The sequence below is a fragment of the Amphiprion ocellaris genome, chromosome 22 (genome assembly GCF_022539595.1).
Source record: "Amphiprion ocellaris isolate individual 3 ecotype Okinawa chromosome 22, ASM2253959v1, whole genome shotgun sequence".
Lineage (NCBI taxonomy): Eukaryota > Metazoa > Chordata > Actinopteri > Pomacentridae > Amphiprion > Amphiprion ocellaris.
This window is the reverse complement of record NC_072787.1, coordinates 12,702,557-12,720,056: the sequence shown is the minus strand read 5'-3', so window position 1 is coordinate 12,720,056 and position 17,500 is coordinate 12,702,557. Positions and strand designations below refer to the sequence as shown.

The following is a 17,500-nucleotide window of genomic DNA, read 5'->3' as shown; positions in this document are numbered from 1 at the left end:
TGCGGGCTGCCTCACTTTTAAATCTCAAGTGCTTTCAAGTCACCTTACTGACAATTAATTGTAAAACACACTGGAAGAGTAAACAATATGAGTGAGTTCACTTGAGCACAACAACAAATGTAGGAGATTTAAACAATCAGTGTATACTGAATAAGCAAGCATTGGAGATACTATTTCATACTTTGTCTATAGTTATTTTAAATGCTTGCAGAGTGCAAATTTCTATGTGTTTCAATGACATTACGTTTGTTTTTTTCAGCTTATCCACCCAAGTAAAAATTCTATAAAACCAATGAAAAATATTAGCAAAACTTGACAGTCAGCAACTCATCTAATAGACACTGCGCCGTGTGCTACATTTGTAATTTTTTTTTTTACAAATATATATCTTGTATGTAGCAGAAGAAAATGGCTAAGACAAGGCAGCTAATTCTTCCTAAAACATCCAGGCACAGCAGATTTGGAGACCCTCATCCCAGCACCAACTTTAAAGATGTACAGAATGAACAACAGAGCTCTGATGTATAGCAACTAAGAGGGCAGCCTGGTTATAATCATAGAATACCTTGAATTGTATAAAAGCTCTGAGTGCTATATGTACTTTGTCACCAACAGTCACAGCGAGCAGACGGTGTCTCCGCAATTTTCTATCATAGAGAAAGCTCTTCTCTGACAACCTCAGGAACTAATCAAATGCAAGTTGCAAAAATCATTTGCCATTTTCAGTTTTTCAGTAGCTATATGGGCCCCTCCGCAACCGCTGTCCCCTCCTTCGCCTCCCTTTGTTCTCTCCAGCTCTAATAGGTTTTCCCCTGCCACACACAATTCACTTTTTTTTTTCCCTTTTCCCCAGCCCCTCACCCCCTTTTAGTGCAGTGCCCAGTGTCGACTGGAGCATTTGAGCAATTTGAAATTAAAGCAAACAATGGGCAGACACTCCCAGGGACCTCTCGCTCACCATATTACACGGAGGACGCTCGTGTGCTCTTGCGCATTATTGGCAAGTCATTACGTTTCTCTGGAAACCGAGAGCGGGAGCTCGCTCAGAGGAATCGGTGATGCAAGCAGCAGCTGAGTGCTTGGAATAGCGTGTGTGTGTGTGTGTGTGTGTGTGTGTGTGTGTGTGTGTGTGTGTGTGTGTGTGTGTGCGTGTGTGTGTGTGTGCGTGTGTATGCGTGTGTGTGTGTGCGTGTGTATGTGTGTGTGTGTGTGTTCGGGAGCATCCTTGGCAACAGCATGGGGAGCTGTCAAAACAGAACTGTACATTGACAGGCTGATATGCGGCTTGATAAAAGCTTACCAAAGCCAAGTTAATATTTTTTGAAAGATAAAAAGTATTCCTTCAACAAAGGCATTTCAAATTGCTGTCTCAAGTCTATTGGTTCTGTAGTCACTGGGCATAAATCTTTTCTATCTTCACTATTCATGATAACAGTGAACTAGCATAGTGAGAGATGTAAAATAATGTCTATTGTATAGGTACAAATTCAAACCATAATTCAGATTTATATCAAACACAAAACAACTGCGTGCAATCATTGTGTGTATTTGCTCTAAAAACTGTACAATAAATGCCATGCTGTTGTTCTGAGTTTACTGAGATGCAAAAAACAACTACAAGCCAGACTTTCAAGGATGCAAATGTGGATGTTCAAAAGTAGCTGAATTCTAAAAAACACTTTGCATTACAGCATAAAAATTCATTATCAAGGATATAGCATAAATACAGATACAGCCTGCCTGTAGAGTAGTAATGAGTAATGTGACGTGGCACCTAATGTTTTCTTACAAGATTGGATAAAATAAATCTTAAATGTTGAAAATCAGCAACTGCCCAGAACAGCATGGATAGAGTGTTTGCATCGGGAAAGGAAAGGGGGAAAAGGGAGTTGTAAAGGTGCAAACACTTCATTTATTTGGGGCTACACTATCTTGATGTAAGGAAAAAAAATAGAATTGCTTTTATTTCCAAAAAGGTTTCAATATATGAGTGATTTGATTTGGTGTTTTGGTGCATAACAATTACATGACCATAATTACATAAACATTAACATGTAAAAATTTTTGAAGAAAGTTTAAAAAAAAGAAGCAAATGCTGCAAGTCAATTAAAAAGTGCTACAAGTCATACAGAAAGCAAGTATAGCAAATCAAAAAGTAATAAAAAGATATACAAGTTCCACAAGTGTTTTGTTAGTCTGCTTTAAATTGCAGAAATGTCAATAATAATTCAGAATATCTTAAAGGGTATAAAAGCTCCAAGTCTATGTACTTTGAGGGAAACTACAGTCATTGGGAGCAGATAGCTTCTCCACTGCCATATTCTATCAAATAAAAAGCTCTTCTCTGACAACCTGAGGGACATTTATTCTGGACTGCAACAAAATTATCATTTTATATTTCATTATCTGATTTATTTAATTTGATGAAGTATCACTATGCTCATGTCTGTCCGTAAAACATTTAAAAAATAGTCACCATGCTGACAAAATTATATCTTTTTTTTTTTTAAATAAATAAAGCGGGAAAATTTCACATTTGAAAGGAAAACCTGAATTTGTGTCAGTTAATATTTGGTTTGAATTATTGATTGAATAATAGAGAATCATCAGTTCAATTCTAAATTAATCTACTATGCAAAACAATCAAACATCATTGACACACTACCATTAAAACTTCAGTTTTTTTTTTCAGGTCAGCCGTTCTATTTTAAACCGATCTTAATCCACTCTGCAGATGAAGAATTACAGGCCTGATTGTTTACGTTTCAAACACAGTCAACAGCTGACATCTGTTGTAAACACCGTGCTTTTAACTTTACTTGAACCTGGTGGGTCTCTCAGTAATAAGCCACAGCTTTGCCTACCTCCATGTTGCTACAGTGTTGACAATGAATCTTTATCAGAGTGAAGTCTCTCTGCTACAAACTTTTCCAACCATGTGGAGCCAAAATGGAAAGCTGCCGCCGACCAGCCAATTGCATTTTACTTCCTGTCTGGGGGCACGCACACACACGTGCCGTACGTCATTACGCACGTCCTGTTCTCTGCGAAGTTCCCCCTCTTCTCTCCATCGCGCCGTGACGGCGATGTTTTGGTGAAAAAAAATACGGCGTCGAAAAGGGACGTAAACACGTTTTAAACATGACATTTCGACCGAGTGGGACCTAAAGCGGCGCTGCAGGCGGAACGAGGGCGTCTTCGGCGAAGGTTTCGGTCCATCTTTATGTATTACTCCCGCATGTCCGCTTTCTTCGTAGATGGTCTCTGGTGAGCGTTGTCTGGCGGCGGAGTTCTCGACGAGTAACATGAAGGAGATGATCGGAGGCTGCTGTGTGTGCTCCGACGAACGAGGCTGGGCTGAAAACCCGCTCGTGTACTGCGACGGACACGGCTGCAACGTCGCCGTGCATCAAGGTAACTTGCGCTGCTAGCTCGGCTACGAGTTAGCCGTTAGCCTACAGGCTAGTTAGCATTATCTAGTTGGAAGGTTATGGAGCCTGCTCCTCCTCCTCCTCCGCCTGCCCTCACCAAGGCCAGGCTGAGGTCAGGCTCAACACATGCAGCTCCGCAGCTTTCACTTGGCAGCTAACGTAGCCTCTAAGCTCTTCTGTAGATGATTGTTGACAGCAGCCTTGTGAGCACATTTCTGGAGCTTTTTTATCCTCTGTCAGAAGCTGTCACTTGGGATTTAAAGACTGAGGGATACTCTCTTGTCAAAACGTGTAAACTTCAGAGGAAAGCTCAAATCGAGGACTTTAATATCCACGATATAGCTCTCTAACTATTAGTCCAAACTGCATTAAACACAGAATTGTAACTAATAGTGTTCATGGTAGAAGATTATGGGAAAGTTCAAGTTTCAAAACAATGATTTCTGCATGCTAGCATCTAGTATAGCAGCTGTGCTCATTCAAGATGACTCAGATGGTGACGTTCAGTGTTTACATGTTTGAGAGCTGACCATGTGTACATTTGGCAAACCCAGTGGGAGACTGAAAAGTCAGCAGCTCTAATCTCATGCCTATGCACACTGGCATGTTTGTACTTGTAGCACTGGTTGGTATGTAGTAATATGTTGCAATTTTTAGACTGTTAAATAGGCCAAGGCTTGCAAATACACATAATAAACAGTCTTACATGTGTGGGTTTCTTGGTTTATATTTGAGGAAACTAACCTTAAGATGTAGTAACAAAGGTATGATTGATTATTTGATTTTTATTTATGTAATTGTGCAAAAAAAAACCCTTAATATTTTAATTTAAGGCTGCATCTTATTTTCCCAGTTTTAGCCTGTTAAGCATCATGCTTTGCTGACAATGATGTGTGTTTTGAAACAAATGACCAGGTGAGTATTGTCATAAAAACGGCTAATTCACTGGCCCTTTGCAAAACTTGAAAAATTCAGTTTGGTAGGTTGCTAGTCCGGTTTTAAAAAACAGTAATCAATAGCTAGGAAGGAGAGGAGAAAGCCATGTAGAAAGTGTGGCCAATGGCAGGCCCATACCTGCAGTCTACCTCTGAGTCAGACAAAAATAGACAGTACTTGGATTCAGACAGCGCTCTCGTCTTTCATGTCATGTATTACTTTGTCCAGATCTGCACCTGAACAGTTACAGTTAAAACAGCTTCTGGTTCAATTAGACATATTTGCCAAATAAAATTAACTTGCAGCATGCTGTGGTGCTTTTATTTTAAAGTCAGCAGTCGAGGAAGAGACAGGAAACACAGCCAGAGAGATGGATATGACATGCAACAACGGTCCTGAAGTTGAGCTGTGGAAGGTGCAGTCATGTGGTGTGTGCCTCAGTATGTAGGCCATCAGATCCCCTGTGTTGCCCCATGTTTGATGGAGTGATTTTAAAATTTGTCAGAACAGTTAAATTTTTTCAATTCATAGAGTATATGGAGCTAAAGAAGACCATGTTAATAAATTGCAATAAGGAAAATTTAAAATGTTGTGCGTCCTACCAAGGATGTAATACACTACAAATATATTAATATTTAATTTATATACTCATCTGCTGGGTTTAAGCACTCTTATCGAAAACATTAACAACGCAGCATTTAGATATTGTGCTGGTTAACCTAGCGATTAATAAAATTGGCAGGCTTTTAATTGATTGGATCGGCCATCCGTAATAATTTAAAACAACTCAGATATGCAGTGTGTGCAGAATATCTTAACCAGCCAGATACTTGATGTTTTGTCTGCAAGTCAGGCCTCCAATCTCTTCATTTGAACTCAGTTACCTTTGGGTGTTTTGTTCTCAGAAATCTGGATTATAGATGTTTATTCCAGTGGATTATGGGCTCTGGTCAGATCAGAGATAATCTGAAAATGTGTAGAGCTAGGCTATTTAGGGTAGTGCTGCCGCATTTAGGGTTGCACCGTCTGTGCTTGTACCTGCACAGCTTCACGTCTGAGTCCTGTAAGCATCGGTGAAAACAGGTTATAATTCAAAATGAAAACACATTGTGCAAGATGATCCAGACCATCTTGTAAATCATATAGTTCTCCAATGCTGTGCCAAAGTGCAAAGAATTGAAAGGCTTTATTTGCAAGTATATAAGTTAAAAGACATCGGTAGCAACCAGTTGTGACCCTGTTGATGCAGCTTGTTAATTCAAATTAGAAAATAGAAATATAGCTTTAAACAGACTTTATATCCACCCTGAAATTGAATTGTTTCTGCAGCTGACAACATTTCCTTGACCTTTTTCCTACAAATATGTTGGGGAGGGCATGTAAAGAATGTGAACTATTTGAATGCAGCCTCTCCATGTATGGTGCACTTGGCCTCGCATCAACATAAAGCAAACAGTTTTTACTGATGACTTTAACAACAGCAAGGCCTTGCTCGTGTTTTTGCTGTTGTCCCAGATATGTTGTTGCCCAGGAATAGCATGTCGGTGTCAATGCAGTGATATACAAACAACAGTAAAAGATATATGTTCAACAGTATGTCTGGTCAAAACACTGTTTTGGATTTTACCGAAGTTAGTCATAAATGTTTCTTCTATCATGTGTATTAAATAACTGGGAATGGAGATAATGGGATATTTGTAAACATGTTATTAAGTGTTATCAGGTTTGGCGTGTAGTTGCATGTGTCACAATGGTGTTATTATCATTTTGTGACTGGTCTATACAATGTAGACTTTGTTGTGATTGTGATGACTGACACCAGTTCTCTCTATTTGTATGTTCTCTCTCCTCAGCCTGCTATGGCATTGTGCAGGTGCCCACTGGACCTTGGTTTTGCAGAAAGTGTGAATCTCAGGAGAGAGCAGCCCGAGTGGTGAGTCACATAATCCATCTACCCATTCATCATTTATGACTAACCCCTGAAATAACAGGACTGACTCACAAAGATGGCGTGACACAGAAACAGTGCTGTTGTTTATAAATGCGAGCAGATAATAGCATCGTGTTAGTCGGGCATCATCAACAAATCTGCTGAAAGAAAAGAATAGAAAAAGCTGTTAAAAATAACAACATGCATGTTTAAGACATTTAACATTAGTATGGTGTCTTATTTTTTAATCCAGCACATTATGCCTCATCAGGATTTTAGCTGGTATGTGAAGAAATACATAGTAGAGGAAAGATTTACAGTTTTAAAAAGGCTGGAATTTCTTTTTCCATTTGTTTGCAGCCTTATCAATCAATCACTCAAGTCAAAATTGATTTATTTACAACAGCCCAAAGGGTTACCAAAGTTCTATACAGTGAAAAGAAGAGAATAACTTAAAAACAATACAGTAACTTAAAACAGAGACAGCAGTAAAATATACAATAAAACAATAAAAATAAACAGCAATAAAACAACACTGAAATATACATGTAAAAGTTAGTACTTAAAAAAAAACAAAATAAAATGTGACTGCTAGGTATTAAAAGCCATTTTAAATAGATAGGTTTTGAGCTTTGATTTAAAAAGACCTAGGTCAGTGATGATGCACATATTGGGGTTTGGGGGCTTGTTCCAGACCCGAAGTACAGCTACAGAAATTGCTTGGTCACCCCAGTGTTCATATTTTGACCTAGGTACTTCAAGTATATGCTGATCAGATAACCTTGGAGCTATTTTTTGGTCCCGTAAAGTAAAGAACAGCTCGGATAAGTATGGTGGAGCAAGACCAACTCTACTCATCAAGCCTTATGGAAAGGCTTGATGAGTAGATAAAAATTATATATACCCAGAAAGCCTTTTTGTTATACTGGTGTACATTAGCGCAACAATTGATCGATTTCAAATTGAAATCGTGATTTGAAACAGTGCGATAAGCAAATGTCTGCAATTTAAGATGTATGTTAGACAACTCGTCTGACCTAGAATTTATTGTGTGACAGTCACATGTTGGATGATGTCTCATGTGACAGAGCTTCATCACATGCTTTAAACCTGTTACACAGTGAATTTTCAACTGAAGCTTGACTCAAAAAAAATTACATGGGAAACTGATCGTAATATCTATCAGAATATACACACACTTGGATGTTTTCCTCTCAGTCATTCTTCCCTAATTTGCTTTGCAGTGTAGCTGTGGAAAATTACATGTCATGTCACGAAAAAGAAAGACAGTATTTTGTGATAGTAGATTTGTGATTTTATACTACTTTACAAGTTACATGACAAATAAATCCATCTGAACTGTTCAGGAAAAGAACACATGATCAGTCTGTATAGGCAATGTGATTCATTTGGCAACCATGATAACATAGATGTGCATTTGCATGCAGTTTCTACCCTCATTAGACAGTCAAATGCAGTTTAAACTAGGATCTGCTGTGTTTGTATCTTCTGTCTGCTTTGTTAGTTTATTAATTCCATGACAAAGACAGAGTGATCCTGTAGTAATTATCCTAGAAAGTTCTGTATAAGATGCCTCATTTTTGTCCTGTCTCTACCTGTTTGCTTTTAGTCGTAACATACAGTGGATTTGCTCCCTATAGTAATATTGTAGTAGTAATGCTCAAAGCCAGTTATTTCTGTGTGAACTCTTAGTGCCACCAGAGAACATAAATTTAAATATAAGAAGCTTTGAAGTACATACTAACCTGCTGTCAGTCATCTCAATTTGATTTTCCCATGCACGTCCTGAAGACATGCTGATGATACAGATGGCAAAAATAGTCCAATCAGTGAGTTACTTGTCAGTCTGGATGAAGCCCAATTATTCACTTGGTTCATTTGTAAAACCTCATTGAGAACATGGATCAAATGAACTTAACTACAACTTCTCTAGTGCTCTAAAAATCTAAATACTCTGTACATGAACGCAGCAGGCATCTACTGCCTGTTCTTTGGATCATTTTTTTAATGTGTTTATTTATTAGAACTGTTATTTGCAATAGAAGACATTAAAATTTAAGTCTTGCGGTGAAATCACAGCGGTACATAAACAGAAAATACTGGCATATTCTTGGGCATATGTGCTTTGTCACAGTGCAAGATCAGATGTCTTGGAAGCTATCAGTTACTACTTTTACAATGGTCTTTTTAGAGACTAATTTAAGCAAAGGAACTTGGCGTTGTATAACACAGTTCCTTCTATTTATTGCAGAAAAAAACTTTCCTTGTTTAGCTCATTAGAGAGACTTGAAAGCTTGCTTGTGCTGATGGACCCACCATGTGTATCACTTTGTACAGCTTGGTAGAAGCTGTAGTGTCAAAAGCAACATAACTGGAGAAAATAAATTAAAGGTCTCCGCAGGCCTACCTGCTACTCCTCCTTTATACAGCACGATTGCCTCTACCAGCAGGATTTTCAGTCGTATGTGATTTCTCCTACTGTCCTTTGCTTCATATTTGCCTTGGAAAATTAAAAAGATTATATTCAACGTTAAAACAGTAACTTTGTGCAAAAAAATCTATGTGAAATGCATCTTAAAAGAGCATTTCCTATTTCACTGACAGACGTATTGCACAAATATTGACCAAACTGTAAATAATGAATACTGTTTAAGGAAGTTATCCCTCACACTGTGATTTCACTGGTACACCAGATTCTTCCTCGTCTAGCCTACAATTTGTATTCTGTACTAGTTACCACCACATTTCACCAATTTATTTTTTAGTCCTGTTCTTGACAGCTCTATAAAATATTATCAGAAATGCTGCTTGAGTGTAGGTTGTTTGCCAACTGTGCCAGATATCATTTGTTGTGTGTGGCATGTTTTAGTGAACAAACTGTTTAGTCTACATGATAGCAGCATCTGAAAACCTTACTGTCTGCACAGTAAAGCTCTGCATTTCCAACAACTGCTGCAGCACCCTTGGGCTGACCTGCTCTCCACAGACCTCTGAATCATGACACTTCAGACTGTTCTCTTTGTGAACCTCAGTGCAACACACGAGCTGGTATGGCTTGCAGAGTCTCAACTTAGTATGACCTCGGCAGACTTCTAAGGACCTGTCTAGATTTTGTCAGGGCAAGATTTACTTTACGTAGCTGTTGATACAGGTGCTAGAATGAACTGCCTGCTTTCTGTATGCATGTTTGCACACAGAGCAAATGTTCTCTACCAGATATTTATCAGGAGAACAAGATTTTTCATGTTAACTTCTTAAACTGACAAAGGATAGGTTATGGTAGGACTTTTACCATAACTATAATACATATAAATATAATTTACAAAACGGTGTATTCATGTGTACAAAGTCTTTACGCTGATGATGATAAGTGGAGTATTAAACAGATATATTCTCTGTTTATCTAGCGACAGGTTGTGCGAGTGTTGATGCAAATTTTGTGTGTTTATATCACTGGAAATATTTGTGAATCTCTGATTGATAGACAGTCTTCTTATAAATGAAATATTTATGTGGTATAGTTTTTTCAGATCTTAATTAATCAAGAAGGAAATGTGCTAAATATTGCAGAAAAGGAAACAATACATGGAAATTTAAATAATGCAGTGCCTATTAGAAAAGCTCCAAGATATGTTACAGTACTAAAAACAAAAATAATTAAGCTAAAACTATAAAAAAAAAATAAAAACTTTGAAAAGCATTATTTCAATGGAACATAAGATACATTGTGACCAATGGTAATTGTTTTTTATCCTCAAATTGCCAAATTACCTTGAAGTCAATGGTCTGGCTCAAATTTACCTGTAAAGTCTCTGTTAGGATACTCTTGTGATATTGCTCAGGCTGGGAAGATTTGCTACATACATTTTTTAATTGTAAAGTTGAATGAAAATGAAATTTGGAGATGATAACATGGAGTGGAAACAGCTTAACTCTCTTGTGACAGTGACACAACACACATACTGCTTATATTTAGTGAAACAAGAGCAGCACCAGCTTATTTGTTAGGTAAGGAAGAGCTAAATTGTCAGCGCGAGAGCAGCAGAAATATTTGCCTGAAGTTTTGCATGTGCTGATACAAACACACACACACACTCTGAGAAAGCAACAACCTCAGTGGGCAGACAGTGAAGGTATTTCCCCAGGAGTTTCTGGCCATGTGCCCAAGTCTGGGCGATTGGCCAGCTTGTCTCGCACACTGTCATGTTTGTCATACTGGTGTGTTTACCTCACCGTAAGTAGATGAGGTTGACCTGTTGTTCCTGACCTGATGTTTCCTCTTTACCCACAGAGATGTGAGCTCTGTCCCCACAAAGATGGAGCCCTCAAGAGGACAGACAACGGAGGTAGACTCCTTCTCCGCTGCACTCACTCACACACACACACATACACACACACACACACACACACACACACACACACACACACACACACACACACACATCTGTGGTTGGGCTCTTGTGTATTTTGTCATTAATTGCCTATCACCAGCAAGTTTAAGGGGTGTGAGCGTGCTGGGAGAGTTATGTTGCTGTTTGTTGTGTGTGCTGCCTCTCTGTACCGTCCTTGCCAGTCCATGTTTTATGAGTGTGTGAGTGTGTGTGTGTGTATGTTTATGAGGGGGCGGACCAGGATGGGTATAGTGCATGGCCTGTGAGGAGTCTCCTCTTTGGGTTCACTGGGAGGTCAGTTTGGTGGAGACTGTAAATATTCAGTGTGTGTGTGTCTGTGTGTGTCTGTGTGTGCTTGAGTCAGTCCGAGAGAGGCACAGCTGTGGGATTGTGTCCAGGCCTGCAGGGAGGCATCAGGACAACACTAACACACACCGTTTTACTACTTTCTCCTTTATTTTACCCTTCCCATGACCTCTCTCTCTCTCTCTCTCTCTCTCTCTCTCTCTCTCTCTCTCTCTCTCTCTCTCTCTCTCTCTCTCTCTCTCTCTCTCTCTCTCTCTCTCTCTCCCCCTCTTTTCCCCTCTTTTTCCTCTCTCATCATCTCTTACCTCTGTTTCTCTGCTCTTTACCGTTCCTCATCACTTGTTGATCTGTGTGGTAGTCGCTGTTATTTCAGGTGGCACAGTAATAAAGCAGAGTAGAGGGATTTGTCTGAAATGGGTATTTGATCCTGCATCTTAACATATAGCAGGATGAGAGGAAAGAACAGCAACAGACATATAGAAATGAAGTTCACATCTCCCTGCCTTGGCCACATGTATATATTTATGTACCACCAAGTTCACTGCACACACAAAGGCCAAAGAATTAGCATCCTGGAGGTTCTCAATAGTCCATTACATTCACATATGGCAAAAATAATAATTCACAAGGACTGTGATGAAAACAAGTTCAATGCTCACAAGACATTGAGAAACAATGTGGCAGCAGTAGGAAAACTGTATATTAGTGTTGTATTGGAGCATATTCTATTCTATTTGTTACCTGCGACGGTGCGGATAACATCAACACAATTTAGTCTTGTTTATTTACTAGGTGTTTGTGTCATGTTTTCACCATAGTTTACGAAAGAAGCTCATAAGCCATCCTTTGCCTTATTTGTTATCAAACAAAGTTCAGTTCTTTATCTTGACACATTGGACTCTGATTGCTTCTTGAAGCAAAGGATGTTCGTATAATGGCGCTTTGAATCGTTTTTAGGGAGGATAAACAGATGAATGTGTAGTTTGAGGAGGAAGGTTGTGCCACTTTTATAGTCCTGTTTTATAGGCCTCTTCCAGATTCTTGGAGGGACTTCAAAACAACAACATGCCCCCATTTCACACCAGCTCCCACCTCTCCGTCCCGCCCTCTGCCCTCCTCCCCCTGTCCCGTTCACCAGGTCAAAGGCAGGTCAGGGGTTCAACTGTAAGTTTAAGCCTGTTTTTGTTTCCGCTATGGGCAAAAACAGACACCTCCAGTGTGGCAGGAGACTCCCACCTCCATTTGACCTCCTGTTCACCTCCTCCAACTCCTCCTCAACTTGTCGTCAATTCTGCCGCCGCTCCACCATGCCCCGCTGTCGTTCTACTGCCCCCAGTTTGTCTTCACTGACAGGCAGCTGTGTGTGTCTTAGGGCTCAATAAACGAATACTTAGGCAGATTAACTACCAATTGACAAATTAAAGAATTTAAGGTTCACTGTTTAAAAGTTGATATAATTTGTTGTGTAACCGAAAGCACAATTTGGCATGTTTGGAGGTGGTCCAAACCGCTTTTGGTTTGTTTTTTGGAAAACTTTGTTAGCACCAAATGAAAGTGATCCATTATTGCTTTTTGGTCTGGTTCATTTTGGGATGACACTGAACTCTAATCAACAACCTACAGACTGCACAAGTTATTGGACTGACGAGTTCAAAGGATGTTTTTCAATTTTTGCTGCATTTCATTGCGTTTGAACGATATATTTTATCATCACAAAAAGCTCAAAAGTAAATTCTTGCCTGTGTGCATTCAAAACTGTCCTGAACTTAATGTTTTTGCTACTAATTTTGCAGATATAATCAAGGAAATGTAGTGTAATATGATGGGTGAGCAGGGTGCCGTTACTGGCTGTCTTTATTTCTTTATTTGGTCCACGATTAGTATAGAGGCTTCATGTCTGTATTACAACTACAACATTTTTAAGAAAAGCTGACACATTTCTGCCAGCTCTCTGGACTTGCAATGTCCTCAAAGTTCTAACAGAGCTCTGCTACAGTAGTAAAACTTGCAAGACACAAATCAAACGAGTGCATGATGAACATAAATTCTGCACACATTTTATTACTTTTCAAGATCTTAGCAAGCGGTTAACATTTCTGTTTGCAAACTGTGAAATGTTACCACAAACATAGTTCTTCTTTGTGTTTCGTTACAGGCTGGGCCCATGTGGTTTGTGCCCTTTACATACCTGAGGTGGAGTTTGCTAATGTCTCGACTATGGAGCCTATAGTACTCCAGTCTGTGCCACATGAGCGCTACAACAAGGTAAGTGACCATTTCTATGCATTTAGACATCAGGAAAAACACACGTGCAATGTGGAATTGTAAGGAAATAATTCTGTCCTTGATTTGTAAAGGTGTCTTTTTACTGTGTGTGTGTGTGTGTGTGTGTGTGTGTGTGTGTAGACGTGTTATATCTGTGAGGACCAGGGCAGAGAGAGTAAAGCAGCCACTGGAGCCTGTATGACCTGCAACAAACATGGCTGCAGACAGGCATTCCACGTCACATGGTGAGACACGTTCACATCACATTAACCTCACTTGACAAAGATGGTCCTTGTTTCTGAAACGATTCACTCAAACTCAAGACTTGTAGATTTGCTATACTGTTAAGCAAAAGAAATACTACACATGTTGAGATGATCATGTATTTCAGTATTGTAACTTCTTGAAGCTTAAAATGTATATAAAATAATAATTTCTTGCACGTTTTTACCACCAACACGAGCCTTCACATTAGTTTTTTTCTTTGAGTAGTTTAAGAGTTGAGGATTTAAAGCTATAATAAAAACAGGCCGTTTAACCTGGACGAACCGAGCTTTCAGTTCTTCTTCCTTTTTCCCAAATCCTATTGTTTCATATTAAGTATTTGCTTATACTTTGAACTTTATGGTGCTGCAATGTTTTGACATACATAGGGCTCCAGACTACGACCACTTTGGGTGCATATGCAACCTTTTTTTCAGAGCGTGCGAGTAAAAATTTCAAGTTGTTGCATTCGTGTGAGTGAATTATGATCATTAAGCTGTTTTGTTGTCACTTTAACAAGCACAGGCAGCTACTGCGATAGCCATAGTGGTACAAAGTATAATTTTTATTTCTTCCTTAGCTCTGGCTGTCTTTTCCTGCCTAAAACAAGCTATTTAGCTGTTGTGCGTTCCTCAACCAAAACTGAGGAAAGAAGGGGCAGAGGTCCGTATGTGACATACCTGATGATCAGTGTAGGTGCAGGAAGGAAGACACTGAACTTCAGCAGTAGGGCTGCAAAATTGAACAAATTTATGGAAATTTCCCTGAAATTTTGTGGGAATTTTCCAGGAATTTTATTGAAAGTTTCTGGGATTTTTGTAGAAATTTCCCTGCAATTTTATGAGAATTTCCCAGCAATTTTATTGGAATTTATCAAGAATTTTAAGGAAAGTTTATTGAAATTTTATTGGAATTTTCCAGGAATTTTATGGTAATTTTCCTGAAATTTATTGGAATTTTCCAAGAATTTTATGGTAATTTTCCTGGAATTTTGTGGCAATTTTGAAGGAATTTTATAAGAAAGTTTCCAAGAATTTTATGGAAGTTTTTCAGAAATTTTATCAGGATTATCCAGGAATTCTATGGAGATTTTCTGGAAATTTTATGAAAGTTTTCATGGAATTTTGTGGGTATTTACCTGGAAATTTCTGGAAAATTTCCAGAAATTTCCTGGTAAATAATAATTTTCCAAGAATTTGATGACAACTTTCTGTGAATTTTATGGGAATTTTCCTGGAACCATATGGGAATGTTATGTGAATTTTCTGTGAATTTTCCATTAAAGTTTTACAGGAAAAAAGAGAAAATTTTCAGGAAAGTTTATCTGATTTTTTTGTTTGTTTGTTTGTTTTGTTTTAATTGGCTAATAAATTTAAAACGTGTGGCTTAGATTGAATGTAAAAAATCCAAGAGTTGTGTTTGTGTAACTATGACTACATTCTTGTAATAAGATGCTACATTTAGGCAATTACTGTCATGTTTACTACCAAATTGTGGTAGACTAATTGGTTTAAATAATTACAAAGCATAACTGCTCCTAAAACCACAAATTGTCGCTTTACGTTAAATCCCGACCACTGTATGAGCTGCCTGATGTCATGGATATCTGTCATGGATACATCAAAATTGCTGTTTATGTCGGCCAATATGTGATGATATGAAAGCTCTTTTTTACAAAACATAATACAGAAAAAATGTGCTGTACAATGAGAGATAAGATTCAAAATCATTGTTTGTGTACAAACTTGGCCAATAAAGTTGATTTTGATGCACAGGTAGCTACAGCAAGTTATTGTGGTTGGAAAAAATACTAATTCTTCCACATTGTCTCAGTCTGTCCATGCTAGACGTCTGAACAGTCAATTTCACTGTTACCGTGATCCAATGATGAAATGATCTATAGCCGATTATGTTAAATAACCCAGTGAGGAGAGAGGAGGAGGCTGGAGAGGGAGAGGGCCGATACAGTTGCTGATAAAAGTGTTCAGGTACAGGATGGGAGATGTCGACTGAATCAGTTAGGAGAAGAAAAACATCCAGTCACGAAGATTCAAATTTTAACAGCGATCACAGTTTTGACTAAATAAACACGATCGACTGTGGTATTCACATTTAAGATGCGATCCGCTCATAGAAAACTCTGCTGGTCCCGCACCTGTCAGAGCTACTACACTGCAGTTACCTGGCAGTGTCTACTGTAGCCATCATGTGTGAGGCGTTTAGGGAACGTCAGTAAAATGTAGTATTTACCAATAAGCAGATGTTCAGTGTTTAGCTTGTGCCCAGTTTATGACCGACATCACAGGAGGACTGGTGACAAAATAAATATATTTTCAGATAAAAACCTTTTACAAATATGAACTCTTGTATCACTGAAAATCAATGCAGCATAACTTGGTTATGCAACAACAGCTGTTCATCAGCATGCATGGTGGATTAATAGCTGTGGCAGTACTGAACCAAAATAGGGAGGTGGGGGTGGGTTGACTAAATCATTTGCTGGTGCGACCCGACAAAAAAGCTCCAGATGCATGTTGAAATATTATCTTTCTACTGTTTTTCACATACATTGTTTTTTTTTTTTACACTTCTTCCCACCACAGTGCCCAGTTTGCGGGGTTGTTATGTGAGGAACAAGGATCAGATGCAGACAATGTCAAATACTGTGGATATTGCAAATATCATCACAGCAAATTGGTGAGTGTCCTCTCAGATTTGTTTTCTAAAGATTGTTTGCCCTTTCTAATAGTCTAACCTGTGAATTCACACAACACTAGATACTATCTGAAAAAATATTTATAGCCTTAGCATGCTTCTTGAAATATGAAAACCAATTAGCTTTTTGTGTATTTTGATTTGGTATTAAGTTCAAAATAAATAATTTGGCTCTACTCAGTGTGTATTGAGGTTTGTAGCAGCTCCATTGTTTGTTGCACAGGACTCTCTTCTGTTCTTATTAACATCTTGTAAGATATTTGATGCATTTTCTGTTGTACTAACTACAAGCAGAGATACCTATGGAGACATAACACAACATACTGGTTCACTTTGAACACAGTGAGGAACAAATTTCATCTAGTGACGTTCGCTGCTCTCTCACAGGTGGCCCACCATCACTTCTTCTGCATAATTTTTCCACTGTCTCCATCTCTCTTATCCCTTCTCATGCGTAACTCGTAGCGTTCCCTGCCCTGAACATCACTCTTCTGTTTTCTCCACATCTTTCACCTCACATTTTCAAATCTTTCCTTTCATATCCATTTCTCTTTCCCAGTCAACCTCCTCACTCAGTCAGCGTCTAGTCTCTGCTGTCACCTGGTCTTTATCTCCTCCATCATCTTCTTTTTATGGACCAATGAATCCACACCACCACTGTTTTTCTCTCGTCCACCTTTTCTTCCCCCTCTGTTCTTTTCTATCTAATCATTCTTGTATTGCAACCTCCACTTCCTTGTATACTTGTCCTGAGCCCTGGCTTTTGAGTCTGTATTTTACTGCAGGGGCAAACAGGGATAATCACGCCTTAATAGCTGCTAATATATTTCAAATATTTTGGAAAATCCCTTTTCATGTATTTGTTTAATCAATTTCAAACGCACTTGGCTTTTCAATTGGCACTGTCGCCAGTTTTAAGAACCATTTTTCACCTTTTTTCCTAATATATAGAGATACAAATTAGGGATGAATGTATTTTTTTTTACCTGCTTTCTTATTATAATAATTATTTTACAAGCAATGAGAATTCATTCCTAAATGGCAGATTACTATTTTCTTGTCCATGATCACAGCCCTGCCTTAATCTGCTTTCAGTTGTACACAGCCTCCTCTGACTGTGTACCCAGCATAAAGTGATAGGTGAATAGCTCGCTATTGTGAAGAAGAATTTAGTCACACAAAGGGAGGGATGAAAAGACATATCAACACAAAAATGCAACAACTGGATATGCAGAGGAGGT

The 17,500-nt window shown here is 38.6% G+C and overlaps 2 protein-coding genes across 4 annotated transcripts in view; one reads left to right on the top strand and one right to left on the bottom strand.

The window, feature by feature from the left end:
• LOC129348051 (polycystic kidney disease 1 like 1-like) overlaps window positions 1-2,991 on the bottom strand; it is a 36,072-nt gene extending 33,081 nt beyond the window's left edge. Inside the window, exon 1 of the mRNA XM_055007335.1 lies at window positions 2,865-2,991. The gene's annotated coding sequence lies outside the window, so the exon portion shown is untranslated. The remainder of the gene's footprint in view (window positions 1-2,864) is intronic.
• A 75-nt stretch (window positions 2,992-3,066) lies between these two features.
• Window positions 3,067-17,500, top strand: part of mllt10 (MLLT10 histone lysine methyltransferase DOT1L cofactor) — a 46,429-nt gene continuing 31,995 nt past the window's right edge. For 2 of the 3 annotated variants that reach the window (XM_055007108.1, XM_023272103.2), the window contains exons 1-6: window positions 3,067-3,414; window positions 6,221-6,300; window positions 10,610-10,664; window positions 13,171-13,280; window positions 13,422-13,525; window positions 16,148-16,241. In XM_055007108.1, the coding sequence (XP_054863083.1) occupies window positions 3,258-3,414; window positions 6,221-6,300; window positions 10,610-10,664; window positions 13,171-13,280; window positions 13,422-13,525; window positions 16,148-16,241 (600 nt within the window). In that variant the 5' untranslated portion in view covers window positions 3,067-3,257. The remainder of the gene's footprint in view (window positions 3,415-6,220; window positions 6,301-10,609; window positions 10,665-13,170; window positions 13,281-13,421; window positions 13,526-16,147; window positions 16,242-17,500) is intronic. The other variant, XM_055007107.1, reaches the window with a different exon arrangement.